This window comes from Coregonus lavaretus (genome assembly GCF_964263955.1).
Source record: "Coregonus lavaretus genome assembly, chromosome: 37".
Classification (NCBI taxonomy): domain Eukaryota; kingdom Metazoa; phylum Chordata; class Actinopteri; order Salmoniformes; family Salmonidae; genus Coregonus; species Coregonus lavaretus.
This window is the reverse complement of record NC_140024.1, coordinates 29,810,249-29,831,988: the sequence shown is the minus strand read 5'-3', so window position 1 is coordinate 29,831,988 and position 21,740 is coordinate 29,810,249. Positions and strand designations below refer to the sequence as shown.

At 44.3% G+C, this 21,740-nt stretch overlaps 1 protein-coding gene across 1 annotated transcript in view; it reads right to left on the bottom strand.

Annotated features, from left to right (window-relative positions):
- Positions 1–17,801: 17,801 nt before the first annotated feature.
- Positions 17,802–21,740, bottom strand: part of LOC311111416 (metallophosphoesterase MPPED2-like) — a 98,285-nt gene continuing 94,346 nt past the window's right edge. The window contains exons 3-4 of the mRNA XM_084154128.1: positions 21,023–21,136; positions 17,802–19,289 (exon numbers count right to left, since the gene is read on the bottom strand). Of these exons, the coding sequence (XP_084010254.1) occupies positions 19,168–19,289; positions 21,023–21,136 (236 nt within the window). The 3' untranslated portion in view covers positions 17,802–19,167. The remainder of the gene's footprint in view (positions 19,290–21,022; positions 21,137–21,740) is intronic.

The window sequence follows — 21,740 nt, the reverse complement described above, 5'->3', positions numbered from 1 at the left end:
TATACTGAGACAATCTTAGTAACAGCATTATACTGAGACAATCTTAGTAACAGTATTATACTGAGACAGTCTTAACAGCATTATACTGAGACAGTCTTAACAGCATTATACTGAGACAGTCTTAGTAACAGTATTATACTGAGACAATCTTAGTAACAGTATTATACTGAGACAGTCTTAGTAACAGCATTATACTGAGAAAGTCTTAGTAAAAGCATTATACTGAGACAGTCTTAGTAAAAGCATTATACTGAGACAGTCTTAGTAACAGCATTATACTGAGAAAGTCTTAGTAAAAGCATTATACTGAGACATTCTTAGTAACAGCATTATACTGAGACAGTCTTAGTAACAGTATTATACTGAGACAGTCTTAGTAACAGTTTATATACTGAGACAGTCTTAGTAACAGCATTATACTGAGACAGTCTTAACAGCATTATACTGAGACAGTCTTAGTAACAGTATTATACTGAGACAGTCTTAGTAACAGCATTATACTGAGACAGTCTTAGTAACAGCATTATACTAAGACAGTCTTAGTAACAGCATTATACTAAGACAGTCTTAGTAACAGCATTATACTGAGACAGTCTTAACAGCATTATACTGAGACAGTCTTAGTAACAGTATTATACTGAGACAGTCTTAGTAACAGCATTATACTGAGAAAGTCTTAGTAAAAGCATTATACTGAGACAGTCTTAGTAAAAGCATTATACTGAGACAGTCTTAGTAACAGCATTATACTGAAACAGTCTTAGTAACAGCATTATACTGAGACAGTCTTAGTAACAGCATTATACTGAGACAGTCTTAGTAACAGCATTATACTGAGACAGTCTTAGTAACAGTATTATACTGAGACAGTCTTAGTAACAGTTTATATACTGAGACAGTCTTAGTAACAGCATTATACTAAGACAGTCTTAGTAACAGCATTATACTAAGACAGTCTTAGTAACAGCATTATACTGAGACAGTCTTAACAGCATTATACTGAGACAGTCTTAGTAACAGTATTATACTGAGACAGTCTTAGTAACAGTATTATACTGAGACAGTCTTAGTAACAGTTTATATACTGAGACAGTCTTAGTAACAGCATTATACTGAGACAGTCTTAGTAACAGCATTATACTAAGACAGTCTTAGTAACAGCATTATACTAAGACAGTCTTAGTAACAGCATTATACTAAGACAGTCTTAGTAACAGCATTATACTGAGACAGTCTTAGTAACAGCATTATACTGAGACAGACTTAGTAACAGCATTATACTGAGACAGTCTTAGTAACAGCATTATACTAAGACAGTCTTAGTAACAGCATTATACTAAGACAGTCTTAGTAACAGCATTATACTAAGACAGTCTTAGTAACAGCATTATACTGAGACAGTCTTAGTAACAGCATTATACTAAGACAGACTTAGTAACAGCATTATACTGAGACAGTCTTAGTAACAGTTTATATACTGAGACAGTCTTAGTAACAGCATTATACTAAGACAGTCTTAGTAACAGCATTATACTAAGACAGTCTTAGTAACAGCATTATACTGAGACAGTCTTAGTAACAGCATTATACTAAGACAGTCTTAGTAACAGCATTATACTGAGACAGTCTTAGTAAAAGCATTATACTAAGACAGTCTTAGTAAAAGCATTATACTGAGACAGTCTTAGTAACAGTATTATACTGAGACAGTCTTAGTAACAACATTATACTGAGACAGTCTTAGTAACAGCATTATACTGAGACAGTCTTAACAGCATTGTACTGAGACAGTCTTAGTAACAGCATTATACTGAGACAGTCTTAGTAACAGCATTATACTGAGACAATCTTAGTAACAGCATTATACTGAGACAGTCTTAACAGCATTATACTGAGACAGTCTTAGTAACAGTATTATACTGAGACAATCTTAGTAACAGCATTATACTGAGACAGTCTTAGTAACAGCATTATACTGAGACAGTCTTAACAGCATTATACTGAGACAGTCTTAGTAACAGCATTATACTGAGACAGTCTTAGTAACAGCATTATACTGAGACAGTCTTAGTAACAGCATTATACTGAGACAGTCTTAGTAACAACATTATACTGAGACAGTCTTAGTAACAGCATTATACTGGGACAGTCTTAGTAACAGCATTATACTGAGACAGTCTAAGTAACAGCATTATACTGGGACAGTCTTAGTAACAACATTACACTGAGACAGTCTTAGTAACAGCATTATACTGAGACAGTCTTAGTAACAGTATTATACTGAGACAGTCTTAGTAACAACATTATACTGAGACAGTCTTAGTAACAGCATTATACTGAGATAGTCTTAGTAACAGCATTCTACTGAGACAGTCTTAGTAACAGCATTATACTGAGACAGTCTTAGTAACAACATTATACTGAGACAGTCTTAGTAACAGCATTATACTGAGACATTCTTAGTAACAGCATTATACTGAGAGTCTTAGTAACAGTTTATATACTGAGACAGTCTTAGTAACAGCATTATACTGAGACAGACTTAGTAACAGACTCTCGTTTTGTCCCTCTGTCTCTTCCCTCGCTTCCTCTGCCTCTCCGTGATTAGCCGTGATTTAATTAGTCAGAGAACAAAAGGAACATGACATCTTCCACAGATTAGAATCAACTACACACACACACACACACACACACACACACACACACACACACACACACACAGATCTGAAATGCATGCAAAACGCACACACACACTATCTCTGATTATTTTTCTAGAGTAAAACCCACTGTGACCCAGAATATAGTGTCCTCAGACAGACAGACAGACAGACAGACAGACAGACAGACAGACAGACAGACAGACAGACAGACAGACAGTAAGACAGACAGACAGACAGTAAGACAGACAGACAGACAGACAGACGCCTGTCCTCAGACAGACAGACAGACAGACAGACAGACAGACAAACAGACAGACAGACAGTAAGACAGACAGACAGACAGACAGTAAGACAGACAGACAGACAGACAGACGCCTGTCCTCAGACAGACAGACAGACAGACAGACAGGCAGACAGACATTAGTACTCAGTGCTCAGCATGTTTATGAACTTCAGAGAAACAGAGAAGCATTGCAGCAAAGACTCAATAACCTTTCCCTGGCTCTAGAGGCAGAGAGAGAGAGAGATAGATAAATAGATCGAGATAGAGAGAGAGAATTAAATGAGAGTCGTCCCCGCTGTCCTCTCACGTTCACAATGACAGTAATTACGCAGAAGGTCATTCAATTAAAAGGGGCCCTGCACCTACGCGGTGCCACACGGAAAATAAATTACTGCTAATTAAATGAATCAACCCTCGACCCCGCGGCGAGGGGGAGTGATGACGACATGCGGGGGAGTGGCACTCTAAGTCAACGGTAACCTTTCGCATCGCCACCACCCCGACTCCCAGACATCTGAGGTGGCACGGAGAATGCGTGTGGAAAAGCAATTAATACACATCTTTGTGCCGTTGTGACTAGGGTTGCACAATTCTGGGAACTTTCAATACATTCCCTGGTTTTCCCGAATTCCCGGTTGGAGGATTCCCGGAATCAGGAGGGAATAAACAGGAAATCTGAAATCCTCCAAACAGGATTTCTGGAAATCCAAGGAATTTATTGAAAGTTCCTGGAATTTTGCAACCCTAGTTGTGACACTTAATGAGGATTGGTCTAGGTTATTACTAGGCTGTGCGGTGGACGTTTCTGCTGGTACTGTCAGGATGGTGAATGAGTGGTAGATTTACCTCACTAAGTAAGTAACTAAGTAGGTAGCCTTTCAGGAGCCTTGGATTTACCTGAGTGCTAGGTCTATGACTGCGTCAGCGTGTTCTGCAGTGCTATGACTGGAAACAAGAACCGTAAACCTCTGAGACATTTGATACGCTTACATCAGCATTTCATTGCATAAAAATGCATGTTTCTAGAGAAAAACATGTTGATATAAATGGTAGTGTGACAAACCTGATAGTGTGGTACAACTGCTGTAGATATTGTACAGTGTAGAGTGATGCAATTGATGCAGTAGACTCCTACGCCTCCACATATCTGACACACTGACAGTGGAGGAGATCCACTCAAGCAAACAGACTGAGACATTTGTCCAAGAAAAAACAACCCATTATACAACCACCACTGTTTTGAAGAGGAGACAGTGACAACCCAAATGAAAAGAGACCCATAGGAAGGTTGTGATGGTTTTGTGCCTTGATGTAAAACAATGTTAGGTGTTTCACCAGATGGCGAACATGTAAGACACCTCCACAACAGACCCAGATCAGTCTCTCTGTCACGTTCCTCTCCTTCTCTGATTATTTTCCTAGTCTGTACTCTCTGTCTGTCTGTCTGTCCCTGGCCTTATTTCTTGTGACGGCAGCGTATCGGTTACCCTCTGGTGTTGACATAAATCCTCATCCACCTGCCAAACTACACTGATTCAGGGGGAACCCAACTGCACTGGACTGGAACTTTGGCAAGTGTGATGCGTCCTGTGTCAGAAAAGTCCAGTCCTCTTGGCAGAGGCCATAGTGCTCTTATACAGTCTGCTCCCTCCCTCAGCTTCACTTCAATGGTGTTCTAAACAATCACCATTTTGAGGGTGGAAGACTTGTATTGCATTCAAGATTAGGACAACAATGTTGTCTTGAACATCTGCACTACTCATCCTTGTGCAATTAACAGAGACTGAAGAGACGTTTCAAATTCTTTGGTAGGGCGCATTGAAATTCACTCGTGACAGTAGAGAACCAGAGAGGAGAGAGGCTAGATAACCAACTGTGACAGTGGAGAACCAGAGAGGAGAGAGGCTAGGTAACCAACTGTGACAGTAGAGAACCAGAGAGGAGAGAGGCTAGGTAACCAACTGTGACAGTAGAGAACCAGAGAGGAGAGAGGTAATAGTGCTGAGCGATTTCTGCTTTTAGAGGTCGGTTAGGTTTCGGTTCGATCCTTAAAAAATATTCACGGTTTTCGAATCTTTATTTTATTTTATTTTTTTACATTAAATGCACTATGCATTATGTGGGTTGAATGCTGTAACAACACAGAATACCACAATGAATAAAATGAGGTAGTGACTGCCCATTACTGCTTAACAAATTATTAACTTGACTTTACTTAGAAAGTTCAGTTGTTGTGTATATTTTGTTTGTTTTATTTGATGACTTCATCATTTCATTAAGTCATCTCATCTCTATAGAGCTGTTGTTTATGCTGTCTGACTAAATCACTATTTTACTACTTCTTCAAAGTAAATAAGGAATACTTTTATGACTGCTGAATAGCAGCTAGCAATCACTTGGATGATGTATTTTCAGGTAGAAACTCTCTCTCGAAGCAGCTGCTTTCCATACATCTCGATCTCTTGTTCTCTCCTCTCTCCATCTCTGTTTCTGCTCCACGCCACTGAGGTATAATAATCTCCACACAGACCGGACAAGTAGACGTGTGGGTGTCACGTTCGTTGAATGACGGGTCAGACCAAGGCGCAGCGTGATATACGTACATGTTTATTAACGTAATGAACAACGGAAACGAAACGTGAAGTCCAAGGTAGAACACACAACATACCTTACACGGAACAAGATCCCACAACCCACTAGTGCCAATAGGCTGCCTAAGTATGATCCCCAATCAGAGACAACGAGCTACAGCTGCCTCTGATTGGGAACCACACCGGCCAACATAGATCTACACATAATAGATCGAAACATAGAAAACACACAACAAAGAATATACACACCCTGACTCAACATTTAAGCATCCCCTGAGTCAGGGTGTGACAGTGGGCAATGGATAATGGTCATAGTTAATTACCACGTTTTCTGCTCTATACTATGTAGAATATTTGCCTGTTGGAAACCACAACTCCCTATTATTTCGCACAGTTCGGGCCTGATCTGATTTATCTCTAGAGAAACTGCAGCCCAGTATGTGCATTGAGCTCACATAAAAAAAAAAAAAGGAAATGGATTTCAAATAATTGAACCAAGGTCGGTCAATGAGTTGTTTAACTGTGACAGTAGAGAACCGCAGAGAGGAGAGAGGCTAGGTAAAGAACTGTAGGGCTTCATCCTCAGTGAAGTAGCTACCACAGAGAGAACCGCAGAGAGGAGAGAGGCTAGGTAAAGAACTGTAGGGCTTCATCCTCAGTGAAGTAGCTACCACAGAGAGAGACGCAGAGAGGAGAGAGGCTAGGTAAAGAACTGTAGGGCTTCATCCTCAGTGAAGTAGCTACCACAGAGAGAACCGCAGAGAGGAGAGAGGCTAGGTAAAGAACTGTAGGGCTTCATCCTCAATGAAGTAGCTACCACAGAGAGAACCGCAGAGAGGAGAGAGGCTAGGTAAAGAACTGTAGGGCTTCATCCTCAATGAAGTAGCTACCACAGAGAGAACCGCAGAGAGGAGAGAGGCTAGGTAAAGAACTGTAGGGCTTCATCCTCAGTGAAGTAGCTACCACAGAGAGAACCGCAGAGAGGAGAGAGGCTAGGTAAAGAACTGTAGGGCTTCATCCTCAATGAAGTAGCTACCACAGAGAGAACCGCAGAGAGGAGAGAGGCTAGGTAAAGAACTGTAGGGCTTCATCCTCAGTGAAGTAGCTACCACAGAGAGAACCGCAGAGAGGAGAGAGGCTAGGTAAAGAACTGTAGGGCTTCATCCTCAGTGAAGTAGCTACCACAGAGAGAACCGCAGAGAGGAGAGAGGCTAGGTAAAGAACTGTAGGGCTTCATCCTCAGTGAAGTAGCTACCACAGAGAGAACCGCAGAGAGGAGAGAGGCTAGGTAAAGAACTGTAGGGCTTCATCCTCAGTGAAGTAGCTACCACAGAGAGAACCGCAGAGAGGAGAGAGGCTAGGTAAAGAACTGTAGGGCTTCATCCTCAGTGAAGTAGCTACCACAGAGAGAACCGCAGAGAGGAGAGAGGCTAGGTAAAGAACTGTAGGGCTTCATCCTCAGTGAAGTAGCTACCACAGAGAGAACCGCAGAGAGGAGAGAGGCTAGGTAAAGAACTGTAGGGCTTCATCCTCAGTGAAGTAGCTACCACAGAGAGAACCGCAGAGAGGAGAGAGGCTAGGTAAAGAACTGTAGGGCTTCATCCTCAGTGAAGTAGCTACCACAGAGAGAACCGCAGAGAGGAGAGAGGCTAGGTAAAGAACTGTAGGGCTTCATCCTCAGTGAAGTAGCTACCACAGAGAGAACCGCAGAGAGGAGAGAGGCTAGGTAAAGAACTGTAGGGCTTCATCCTCAGTGAAGTAGCTACCACAGAGAGAGACGCAGAGAGGAGAGAGGCTAGGTAAAGAACTGTAGGGCTTCATCCTCAATGAAGTAGCTACCACAGAGAGAGACACAGATCTTTTGTCATCAGAGCCCAGAGGACCAGAGGTGACGCGTTATCTGATATCGAGTGGCCCACGTTAACTCCCGGGCTAAGCAGAGATGACACCAACCGCGTCAACCCGCAGCAGCTGCTGAGGGATCTGTTGGTGTGTGTGTGTGTTTGGGGACACAAAACTCTGGCGCCTTCGGGCTGTCATGGGCCAAAACAAAAATCCACTGAATTAACACGTGCCATTAAAACATTGCCGCACTCTCCATGGTCTGGAATGCCTGAGAATCAGGCTTGATACGAGATGATTTATGTACAGAATAAAATGTTTAACATAGTCTTCATACAGTGGATCAGTCCGGGCGTGGCGTATATTCCATGGCATTCTCTCATAGGCCTAGCACACTAAATCAGACCATGACGCAGCACTGAAAGTATTATTTCATGGACCAGGTGCCAAACCTCCCGCTTTTCCCACTGCGCCCTCATGACCTCACGGTTGGCATGGCGGTTGGCTAAAGCCTCTCCAGACAACACAGCCATACTGCCCTCCCATATGGCTGACATCATGTCCTGCTGAGACCATTCATAATTGTAATTAATACACAGTAATAAAATACAAGACCAATTGAATTAATCAGCATGAAGAGATGGGATAAATTAAGGCCTGGGTGCTCTGGACTGCAATGCTGTCTATGGTCTGTCTGTCCGGTCTGTCTGTCTATCCTGTCTATCACTGTCTGTCTGTCTGTCTGTCTGTCTGTCTGTCTGTCTGTCTGTCTGTCTGTCTGTCTGTCTGTCTGTCTGTCTGTCTGTCTGTCTGTCTGTCTGTCTGTCTGGTGTGTCAAATCAAATAAAATCAAAACAAATTTTATTGGCCACATGCGCCGAATACAACAGGTGCAGACATTACAGTGAAATGCTTACTTACAGCCCTTAACCAACAGTGCATTTATTTTTAACAAAAAAGTAAAAATAAAACAACAACAAAAAAAGTGTTGAGAAAAAAAGAGCAGAAGTAAAATAAAATAACAGTAGGGAGGCTATATATACAGGGGGGTACCGGTGCAGAGTCAATGTGTGGGGGCACCGGCTAGTTGAGGTAGTTGAAGTAATATGTACATGTGGGTAGAGTTAAAGTGACTATGCATAAATAATTAACAGAGTAGCAGCAGCGTAAAAGGATGGGGTGGGGGGGCAGTGCAAATAGTCCGGGTAGCCATGATTAGCTGTTCAGGAGTCTTATGGCTTGGGGGTAGAAGCTGTTGAGAAGTCTTTTGGACCTAGACTTGGCACTCCGGTACCGCTTGCCGTGCGGTAGCAGAGAGAACAGTCTATGACTAGGGTGGCTGGAGTCTTTGACAATTTTGAGGGCCTTCCTCTGACACCGCCTGGTATAGAGGTCCTGGATGGCAGGAAGCTTGGCCCCTGTAGTGCCTTGCGGTCGGAGGCCAAGCAGTTGCCATACCAGGTGGTGATGCAACCAGTCAGGATGCTCTCGATGGTGCAGCTGTAGAATTTTTTGAGGATCTGAGGACCCATGCCAAATCTTTTCAGTCTCCTGAGGGGGAATAGGCTTTGTCGTGCCCTCTTCACGACTGTCTTGGTTTGTTTGGACCATGATAGTTCGTTGGTGATGTGGACACCAAGGAACTTGAAGCTCTCAACCTGTTCCACTACAGCCCCGTCGATGAGAATGGGGGCGTGCTCAGTCCTCTTTTTTTTCCTGTAGTCCACAATCATCTCCTTTGTCTTGGTCACGTTGAGGGAGAGGTTGTTGTCCTGGCACCACACGGCCAGGTCTCTGACCTCCTCCCTATAGGCTGTCTCATCGTTGTCGGTGATCAGGCCTACCACTGTTGTGTCGTCGGCAAGCTTAATGATGGTGTTGGAGTCGTGCCTGGCCATGCAGTCATGGGTGAACAGGGAGTACAGGAGGGGACTGAGCACGCACCCCTGAGGGGCCCCCGTGTTGAGGATCAGTGTGGCAGATGTGTTGTTACCTACCCTTACCACCTGGGGGCGGCCCGTCAGGAAGTCCAGGATCCAGTTGCAGAGGGAGGTGTTTAGTCCCAGGATCCTTAGCTTAGTGATGAGCTTTGAGGGCACTATGGTGTTGAATGCTGAGCTGTAGTCAATGAATAGTATTCTCACGTACAGTGGGGAGAACAAGTATTTGATACACTGCCGATTTTGCAGGTTTTCCTACTTACAAAGCATGTAGAGGTCTGTCATTTTTATCATAGGTACACTTCAACTGTGAGAGACTGAATCTAAAACAAAAATCCAGAAAATCACATTGTATGATTTTTAAGTAATTAATTTGCATTTTATTGCATGACATAAGTATTTGATCACCTACCAACCAGTAAGAATTCCAGCTCTCACAGACCTGTTAGTTTTTCTTTAAGAAGCCCTCCTGTTCTCCCCTCATTACCTGTATTAACTGCAACTGTTTGAACTCGTTACCTGTATAAAAGACATCTGTCCACTCACTCAATCAAACAGACTCTAACCTCTCCACAATGGCCAAGACCAGAGAGCTGTGTAAGGACATCAGGGATAAAATTGTAGACCTGCACAAGGCTGGGATGGGCTACAGGACAATAGGCAAGTAGTTTGGTGAGAAGGCAACAACTGTTGGCGCAATTATTAGAAAATGGAAGAAGTTCAAGATGACGGTCAATCGACTCGGTCTGGGGCTCCATGCAAGATCTCACCTCGTGGGGCATCAATGATCATGAGGAAGGTGAGGGATCAGCCCAGAACTACACGGCAGGACCTGGTCAATGACCTGAAGAGAGCTGGGACCACAGTCTCAAAGAAAACCATTAGTAACACACTACGCCGTCATGGATTAAAATCCTGCAGCGCACGCAAGGTCCCCCTGCTCAAGCCAGCGCATGTCCAGGCCCGTCTGAAGTTTGCCAATGACCATCTGGATGATCCAGAGGAGGAATGGGAGAAGGTCATGTGGTCTGATGAGACAAAAATATAGCTTTTTGGTCTAAACTCCACTCGCTGTTTGGAGGAAGAAGAAGGATGAGTACAACCCCAAGAACACCATCCCAACCGTGAAGCATGGAGGTGGAAACATCATTCTTTGGGGATGCTTTTCTGCAAAGGGGACAGGACGACTGCACCGTATTGAGGGGAGTATGGATGGGGCCATGTATCGCGAGATCTTGGCCAACAACCTCCTTCCCTCAGTAAGAGCATTGAAGATGGGTCGTGACTGGGTCTTCCAGCATGACAACTACCCGAAACACACAGCCAGGGCAACTAAGGAGTGGCTCCGTAAGAAGCATCTCAAGGTCCTGGAGTGGCCTAGCCAGTCTCCAGACCTGAACCCAATAGAAAATATTTGGAGGGAGCTGAAAGTCCGTATTGCCCAGCGACAGCCCCGAAACCTGAAGGATCTGGAGAAGGTCTGTATGGAGGAGTGGGCCAAAATCCCTGCTGCAGTGTGTGCAAACCTGGTCAAGACCTACAGGAAACGTATGATCTCTGTAATTGCAAACAAAGGTTTATGTACCAAATATTAAGTTCTGCTTTTCTGATGTATCAAATACTTATGTCATGCAATAAAATGCAAATTAATTACTTAAAAATCATACAATGTGATTTTCTGGATTTTTGTTTTAGATTCCGTCTCTCACAGTTGGAGTGTACCTATGATAAAAATTACAGACCTCTACATGCTTTGTAAGTAGGAAAACCTGCAAAATCGGCAGTGTATCAAATACTTGTTCTCCCCACTGTAGGTGTTCCTCTTGTCCAGGTGGGAAAGGGCAGTGTGGAGTGCAATAGAGATTGCATCATCTGTGGATCTGTTGGGGCGGTATGCAAATTGGAGTGGGTCTAGGGTTTCTGGGATAATGCTGTTGATGTGAGCCATGACCAGCCTTTCAAAGCACTTCATGGCTACAGACGTCAGTGCTACGGGTCGGTAGTCATTTAGGCTGGTTATCTTAGAGTCCTTGGGCACGGGGACTATGGTGGTCTGCTTGAAACATGTTGGTATTACAGACTCAGTCAGGGACATGTTGAAAATGTCAGTGAAGACACTTGCCAGTTGGTCAGCACATGCTCGGAGTACACGTCCTGGTAATCTGTCTGGCCCTGCGGCCTTGTGAATGTTGACCTGCTTAAAAGTCTTACTCACATCGGCTACGGAGAGCGTGATCACATAGTCATCCAGAATAGCTGGTGCTCTCATGCATGCTTCAGTGTTGCTTGCCTCGACGCGAGCATAGAAGTGGTTTAGCTCGTCTGGTAGGCTTGTGTCACTGGGCAGCTCGCGGCTGTGCTTCCCTTTGTAGTCTGTAATAGTTTTCAAGCCCTGCCACATCCGACGAGCATCAGAGCCAGTGTAGTACGATTCAATCTTAGTCCTGTATTGACTCTTTGCCTGTTTGATGGTTCGTCGGAGGGCATAGCGGGATTTCTTATAAGCGTCCGGGTTAGAGTCCCGCTCCTTGAAAGCGGCAGCTCTACCCTTTAGCTCAGTGCGGATGTTTCCTGTAATCCATGGCTTCTGGTTGGGGTATGTACGTACGGTCACTGTGGGGACGACATCATCGATGCACTTATTGATGAAGCCAGTGACTGATGTGGTGTACTCCTCAATGCTATCTGAAGAATCCCGGAACATGTTCCAGTCTGTGCTAGCAAAACAGTCCTGTAGCTTAGCATCTGCGTCATCTGACCACTTTTTTATTAACCGAGTCACTGGTGTTTCCTGCTTTAGTTTTTGCTTATAAGCAGGAATCAGGAGGATAGAGTTATGGTCAGATTTGCCAAATGGAGGGCGAGGGAGAGCTTTGTATGCGTCTCTGTGTGTGGAGTAAAGGTGGTCTAGAGTTTTTTTCCCTCTGGTTGCACATTTAACATGCTGGTAGAAATTAGGTAGAATGGATTTAAGTTTCCCTGCATTAAAGTCCCCGGCCACTAGGAGCGCTGCATTTGGATGAGCGTTTTCCTGTTGATTTATGGCCTTATACAGCTCATGTCTGTCTGGTCTGTCTGTCTGACTGTCATGTCTGTCTGTCTGTCTGTCTGTCTGTCTGTCTGTCTGTCTGTCTGTCTGTCTGTCTGTCTGTCTGTCTGTCTGTCTGTCTATCTATCTATCTATCTATCTATCTATCTATCTATCTGTCTGTCTGAAACTGTGGACATTTTTAAAATAGATCTTAAAACACACCTTTTTAGCTTTGCTTTTCCGTGGGGTGCTTTTTAATCATTCTTTTATTTGTTGTGTAGTAAATATTTCAGTTTTTATTTTCATTGTTTTTCATTGTTTTTTCCTGTGAAGCACATTGTTTTGCATTCCATGTATGGGATTAATGTGCCGTATAAATAAAGCTTTAATGTGCCGTATAAATTAAGCTTGATTTGATTATGGCGCAAGGTTCATCCCTGTCCTAAATTGATAATTATAAGGGGAAACTGTTATGGTTTCTAATTGCCAAATGGTAAAGCTGCCAATAAACTGTCAATGCTTTAGCTGATACGTTAAAGGACAAGCAGGATGATTATTTCTGTACACCCCAACATCAGAGAAAAACACAAGGTCAAGTGCAGAATAACCTCTACTCTATGGACACTCCTATAGGCATAATTATCCTTCATGTCAATGCCACCACAAATTAATGCCATTTGTCACACCTACTTTCCATAATTTGCTAATGTGGAGATTGCACCATTTGTAGACTCAGTTAAAGGAGATGTGTATGGCCACCTTACATACAGTTGTCAAGGAGGTTGATTGGCATGTAGCTAGGCAATATCCACGACTACCTGTACATGGGAATAACAGGACGATGGCACCTAATAACAGTAATTAGTGTATTACTGGAGCTCACTACTAATCAATGAGAAACGCTGATAGATATGATGGACAGAGTGACAGACAGAGAGAGAGAGCGAGAGAGAGAGAGACATACAGAGAGACAGAGAGAGAGAGAGAGAGAGAGAGAGAGAGAGAGAGAGAGAGAGAGAGAGAGAGAGAGAGAGACAGAGAGACAGAGAGAGAGAGGCTGAGAAGACATCCACAAGGTAAATTCTGAAGAATTGGATTCAAGCTTGGTTTTTCTCTCTGCTGTGATTTCCAATTAAAACAACATGATGTTAATTATAGCCAGTTATACCAGTTAGATCCAGGTAGTAATTATACATTGTTACCTGAGCGTGTGTCGTTGGATGGTGGAAGGGACGGAGAGATCTATCTATCTGTCACGCCCTGACTCAGGGGACTCGTATATGTTGAGTCAGGGTGTGTATGTTCTATGTTGTGTATTTCTATGTTGGTTTTCTAGTATGTCTAGATCTATGTTGGCCGGTGTGGTTCCCAATCAGAGGCAGCTGTCGCTCGTTGTCTCTGATTGGGGACCATACTTAGGCAGCCTATTGGCACTAGTGGGTTGTGGGATCTTGTTCCAGTTAAGGTATGTTGTGTTGTGCTGCCTTGGACTTCACGGTTCGTTTTGTTTGTTGTTTTGTCGTTGTGTTTATTCTTTTAATAAACATGTTGGCATATCACGCTGCGCCTTGGTCCGTCCCGTTCATCAACGAACGTGACACTATCTATCTATCTGTCTGTCTGTCTGTCTGTCTATTTACTGTATCTATGATATTTCAAAGTATTTTACAACATGCCAACTTTCACACAGGAAATAAGCCACTTTAATTCAACTTTCAACCCAGAGCTTTTGTCTGCTCCTTTTCCAAACTTCTTGGTGTCACCTCGTAATCTAAATTGAAACGATACAAATAATAACACTTGTAAAGAGTTTATAACTGGTACCACATGTGGGAGATGAGGCGATGGAAAGCACAAAGCCCTATCTGATTCAGTGAATGATTTCACAGCGACTCAAGCAGTGCCAAATGAACTCCAGGTTACAATAATACCACTGGTGGGACAATTAAGACGGCATAAACACTGCATGCAGAGCTGGGATCCCAGGGTAAGAGTTCTCTCCCTCTCTCTAACACACACACGCACGCACACACACACACACACACATCCTCACGTACTTTGTGCCCCCTCAGATTTTTGGGGTGCATTACGCCCCTGCACACACACACACACACACACACACACACTCTCCCCACACCATTGACACCCTGGTGGATGGGTTGGTCGGGGTGTAAGACCTTCACCGTGTCTCACCCTGTATTCATCCATCATGGTGGGGCGAAGGCTAACCTGACAAATAGACAATATCAACAGCAGCTGCCAGGGCTAGGATAATGAATAAAGCTGGTAATCTGGGGGAGCAATAAAGACACACACACACACAGCAGAAAGGGAGAGAGAGAGAGAGAGAGAGAGAGAGAGAGAGAGAGAGAGAGAGAATACAACATGTGATGGAGACACACACACACCCCTCAACACCTGCCACAGAATCTCTGTCATTTGCGGGTGGAGTGTATGTGTGAGTGTGGACAGGATGTTTTAGGGGCTGTAGTGTGATTACATGTTTCCTCTGATGGAGAGCCAGCATGTTCCTTAAAGAGAGGGGACACAAGTGTGTCTCACCTAAACCCTTGGGGTGCACGTGTGTGTGTAAGGGTAGAAAACATACTTAGGCTGGGATTCATTCCGATCCGCGCTAGATATTTAAAGATAATTTCTAATTGAGCCGACATCTGCAGCGTTTACCTTGAACGCAATCTCCACAAACACGGTAACATTGCCTTTAAAGGCTGCGTTGTCTACAAGCGCGATCGGATTGAATCCCAGCCCTACTTTCCCACAGCGTGATTGAACGAGACAACATGTGCCCTGGTGCACGGCATGGTGGCTTGGTGATTAGTGTGTATACTGTGTACACATGTGGCTTCTGTTGGATCATGTGTCCCCCCCCCCCCCCCCCCCCTCCGACTTCCTTTAAAGAACTTCAAAAGGCCCCGTGGCGGTGGGTGCATGTTTGCCTGCAGCTTGCCTCTATAGACAAAGACTGTGTGGGCATTAAAGCTCTGAGCTCCATAGAAAAAAAAAAAACACGCATTACATGAGCCTTTACACAGTATACATAAAAGTGTCCATGTGCTCTCCCCACTCCCACACAGACATACAGAATGTAGACATTAGTCCAAACAGACCCAACGTGGGTCTTTGCTCATTCGTTCATCTGTGGCGCTATGCTAATATGATTAGTCTGGATTATGGTAATGAGGGACGAGGATCGGGTTGGTGCTGGGCGGGATGTTGCGCTCCTCGTTTGGGGGACGAGATAATTGGTTAGGCTGCTTTGATGTTCCCGGGGTGGGAGGGGAAAGAGAGGCGAAGAGGGGACTGTATGTGTGTGAGGGGGTTGTGAGATTCTGACAGTTTTTATTTTTGGCATTGGAGGGTTGTGTTTCAAGGCCCTGTGGTTTGACTCCAGGACTGAAGGCTGTTCTGTTGTTCTACCCTCTCTAACCCCCATCCCTTCACCTGATCAGGGTATTGATGTATAACTCCTCATCCCTTCACCTGATCAGGGTATTGATGTATAACTCCTCATCCCTTGACCTGATCAGGGTATTGATGTATAACTCCTCATCCCTTCACCTGATCAGGGTATTGATGTATAACTCCTCATCCCTTCACCTGATCAGGGTATTGATGTATAACTCCTCATCCCTTTACCTGATCAGAGTATTGATGTATAACTCCTCATCCCTTCACCTGATCAGGGTATTGATGTATAACTCCTCATCCCTTTACCTGATCAGAGTATTGATGTATAACTCCTCATCCCTTTACCTGATCAGGGTATTGATGTATAACTCCTCATCCCTTCACCTGATCAGGGTATTGATGTATAACTCCTCATCCCTTCACCTGATCAGGGTATTGATGTATAACTCCTCATCCCTTTACCTGATCAGAGTATTGATGTATAACTCCTCATCCCTTCACCTGATCAGGGTATTGATGTATAACTCCTCATCCCTTCACCTGATCAGGGTATTGATGTATAACTCCTCATCCCTTCACCTGATCAGGGTATTGATGTATAACTCCTCATCCCTTCACCTGATCAGGGTATTGATGTATAACTCCTCATCCCTTCACCTGATCAGGGTATTGATGTATAACTCCTCATCCCTTCACCTGATCAGGGTATTTATGTATAACTCCTCATCCCTTCACTTGATCAGAGTATTGATGTATAACTCCTCATCCCTTCACCTGATCAGGGTATTGATGTATAACTCCTCATCCCTTCACCTGATCAGAGTATTGATGTATAACTCCTCATCCCTTCACCTGATCAGAGTATTGATGTATAACTCCTCATCCCTTCACCTGATCAGGGTATTTATGTATAACTCCTCATCCCTTCACCTGATCAGGGTATTGATGTATAACTCCTCATCCCTTCACCTGATCAGGGTATTGATGTATAACTCCTCATCCCTTCACCTGATCAGGGTATTGATGTATAACTCCTCATCCCTTCACCTGATCAGGGTATTGATGTATAACTCCTCATCCCTTCACCTGATCAGGGTATTGATGTATAACTCCTCATCCCTTCACCTGATCAGGGTATTGATGTATAACTCCTCATCCCTTCACCTGATCAGAGTATTGATGTATAACCTGGCACTCCTCAACACACCAACTGATCCGAACAGGATTAGAAGGAGATAGAGCTTTAGCAGATATCCATAACTCTACACCCAAATAAACCACAACAATTAACCCTATGAAACCCTGCATATCTTTATGTAACGGTGCATTACACTATAAAGACGGACCGCTCGGTTATATACATTACTAGCCCACACAAATCCCTGAATGGCTTGGCTGAACCATGGTGGATGTCCTTAAGAGCAGGCATGGCAAACATCATAAAGACAACACCCACAGGACTGTCACAGGACGTCTGACAGTAAGCAGAAGTGTCATATAATATACTGTAGCTTCTGTTGGCAGCTAAACTGGGGGTTGGGAGAATTATGGTATTTCCTGTAACAATTCTGGGTTTCATTGATAACATTTATATATTGTAAATGTAAATGTATGTTTCTCTGTACATCGAAAGGGGATGGATATTTCTATAGCCAATGTAAGTCCTGTCTAAAAGTACCCTAGGAGGGGCATAGATTCACCCAAGTAAACCTCTATAATTTCAAACATCAGAATCCAGTTTCTCCAGTGAGAAAATAAATAACCATATTCAACATTAACTTTCAGATAGAAAATAGCTACAATGACAGATAAACACTGAGCATCCTTAATATAAAACCACAAATCACTTCAAAAAGGCAGGAGAATTTACAATAGAGCTGCTGTCCAGTAATGACTTCAAACCAATTTAAAGCTATTTATACTAGCATGATTATACATTGCACATTTTTTTATGATTTCAAATTAAGGATATACCAGTCGTGGTGGAGTACTGTATGATTGATCAACAACAAGACAATGCTTCTTAAGTAAAAATCTTGCAATTTTATTTGCATATAAAAGCAGCTAAATATATCACAATGAACTGAAAGAAAGAGAGACCAGACCTACAAGGAAGAAACTACCAGCCAGAGAAACAGAAGAGACAAATAGCTAGAGAAAGAAAACAGAGCGCAAAGGAGCATTTACAGTTGCAAAGTTGAGACAGCTTTTGGCAACATTATTTTGTGCTAGCAAGATTGCATTTACACACAGTGCAAAATGAGAAGAAAGCTATAAAAACACAAATACTATCAGATTTACAATCGAAAGGACAACTAAAACTTTTTTAGGCAGGTGTGTTGTAAAAGAAAACCAACCCCACCACCTGTCGGATATTGAGTCTTAAACTCTAAAAACATTTCCTCTCTCATCCATGAACCTCTACCTTAGGGGCCTCCAACTCTGGTCCTGGGCAGGCTTTTGTTCCAGCACTAAAAAACCTCCATCAAATAAACAACTACATTATATAGGGTGATGTGTGTTCCTGCTGGACTGGAACAAAAGCCTCCACCCCAAATAGCACTCAAAGACCCTAACAGTGGGAGTAAAACATGAACATTAAAGAAACGTTTGAAGAACATTTGATGGGAGTGGCAAAGGAAGAAGCTAAATCAAATCCAGGCAAAGACACAAGAAAGAAAATCCCAAAAGGATGTTTTGAACCAACAAATTTTAGTACAGATATTTTACAACATGAATACAGTATCTATATAAATATACATACTTTATTTTCTCCACATATATCAGAATTGCAGATGGTAGATGTTAGAGTTATCTCAAGCGTATCATTTGCTAGATTTCTTTCCCTGCTCTGTGTGGTGTAGTTTGATTGGGTTGATAGACACAAGTTAACAATAAATACGGTCTTTCTCTGAGCTTGCAGAGAGTGAGGCTCTAGCTGAGAACGGTAAAGCTAGTTTAAGGCATCGTCCCTGTCAGCCAATCAGAAAGCAGAATTGTCCAGGAAAACAAAATGAAACCGAACACAAAAAACAAGGACGTTCAAAATCAACAATGGCATCCAATACCGATGTTTCCAGCAAACACAAACCCCAAAAACTAATGAAATTGTACAAATTCACAAAGCATCATTTATCTTACAGATCCGACTGCTTTTTCTTCAATAGCTAGATTGTATAACCACTCAGCACCCTATTATCTGCCCACCCATCCCACCCCTAACCCTATACCCTCCCCACACTTTTTCACTTTACAGCTTACAAAAGAACAATATTTGAGAGAAACACTTAGTATAACTATTTAGACATTATTTGTTAGAAAAAAAAAAAGTAGTTTATTCTGGCCAACAACCCCCGCACCCCCACTTCACCCTCTGGGTCAGAGGTCATTCTCAAGAGCTGGAGGAGGGGTTGGGCAGGTCGAACACGATTGGGGGGTTGGTGGGCTGGAAGCTGACCGTGCACGTGGAGGAGTTGATGAACGTCGTGCAGCCGTCAGTCATGATGCCATACCCTGTGGAAGGAGAACGCATCATCAGCACACGCTACGGGGAAGTCCAACGGATCATCAACATTGGACATGAAGTGAGAAACCGTATTGTCTAACTGACTAATCAAAACCACACAGGGTGCGTTCCTTTCCGAGAGATTTCTTTAATTGTCTCTCCTCTGAACTCCTCATTTCTACACCTTTAATAAAAACATAAAGGAAGGAAGGAGGTAAAAAGAGGAGGGTGGGAGGTATACTGTAGGTCTCATCTGGTGAGCACCTCCATCCCTGTCTACCCCTACCCAGTCCCCAACACCACCACCTCCATCCCTGTCTACCCCTACCCAGTCCCCAACACCACCACCTCCATCCCTGTCTACCCCTACCCAGTCCCCAACACCACCACCTCCATCCCTGTCTACCCCTACCCAGTCCCCAACACCACCACCTCCATCCCTGTCTACCCCTACCCAGTCCCCAACACCACCACCTCCATCCCTGTCTACCCCTACCCAGTCCCCAACACCACCACCTCCATCCCTGTCTACCCCTACCCAGTCCCCAACACCACCACCCCTTCCCTGTCTACCCCTACCCAGTCCCCAACACCACTACCTCCATCCCTGTCTACCCCTACCCAGTCCCCAACACCACCACCACCACCCCATCCCTGTCTACCCCTACCCAGTCCCCAACACCACCACCTCCATCCCTGTCTACCCCTACCCAGTCCCCAACACCACCACCCCTTCCCTGTCTACCCCTACCCAGTCCCCAACACCACCACCTCCATCCCTGTCTACCCCTACCCAGTCCCCAACACCACCACCTCCATCCCTGTCTACCCCTACCCAGTCCCCAACACCACCACCTCCATCCCTGTCTACCCCTACCCAGTCCCCAACACCACCACCCCTTCCCTGTCTACCCCTACCCAGTCCCCAACACCACCACCTCCATCCCTGTCTACCCCTACCCAGTCCCCAACACCACCACCCCATCCCTGTCTACCCCATAATGTCCCTAACACCACCACCCCCATCGCTGTCTACCCCATAATGTCCCTAACACCACCACCCCCATCGCTGTCTACCCCATAATGTCCCTAACACCACCACCCCATCCATGTTTACATCCATAATGTCCCTAACACCACCACCCCATCCCTGTCTACCCCATAATGTCCCTAACACCACCACCCCCATCGATGTCTACCCCATAATGTCCCTAACACCACCACCCGCATCCATGTTTACATCCATAATGTCCCTAACACCACCACCCCATCCATGTTTACATCCATAATGTCCCTAACACCACCACCCCATCCCTGTCTACCCCATAATGTCCCTAACACCACCACCCCCATCGATGTCTACCCCATAATGTCCCTAACACCACCACCCCCATCCATGTTTACATCCATAATGTCCCTAACTGTCATTAACACCCTGTGGTGTAGTCCTGGTAATGACTCAAGGCCAAACTGAGCAGGAGAAAGTATTGAACACAAACCCACAACAACCCATCTCTCTCTCTCTCTCTCTCTCTCTCTCTCTCTCTAATCCATCCCTACTTCTACCCTGGGTCGTAACCCACAACAACCCATCTCTCTCTCTCTCTCTCTAATCCATCCCTACTTCTACCCTGGGTCGTAACCCACAACAACCCATCTCTCTCTCTCTCTCTCTCTAATCCATCCCTACTTCTACCCTGGGTCGTAATAGGGTGTGTGTGTATATGGGATCCTGACTGACCTTCATGTATTCCTCCGAAGGCGTGGAGTTTGGGTCGGACCCTCCTCTGGACCGTGTTGAGCAGCTCCACACAGCCCACCCTCTGCAGCTCCTTAGGAACCCAGTCTCTGAACCCTGCAAACACGCAAGAAAGACAACAAACCTACATAAGACAGCAACAATAACTAAGCACAATAGTTACTAGGTAAAGCTTTGCACCTTTTCTATTTTCCATAGGTAAAGTCTTATCCCCAGTCCTACCCCTCTCTCTTCCTCTCTCCCTTTCTCCCTTTCTCCCTACTCCAGCACCAGCACCAGCCTTAGCTTAGCCCCAGCTCCAGCCCCAGCCTTAGCTTAGCCCCAGCCTTAGCTCAGCCCCAGCCTTAGCTCCAGCCCTAGCCAATCGTTTCCTGCATCTGTCACACTGGTGTGAAATCGAGTTTCCATGCAATCAAACAGCACCCGCAGCAGTAGCAGTAGCAGGCGAGAGGAAGGAAATCAGTCAATAATGCCAGACACAGAATAGAAAGACACAGAGGAACAAGAACAACTGAAGCTCAACAACTGAAGCTCAACAACTGAAGCTCAACAACTGATGATCAACAACTGAAGCTAAAAAACTGAAGCTCAACAACTGATGCTCAACAACTGATGATCAACAACTGAAGCTAAAAAACTGAAGCTCAACAACTGAAGCTAAACAACTAAGGAAATCAACTGAAGCTAAACAACTGAAGCT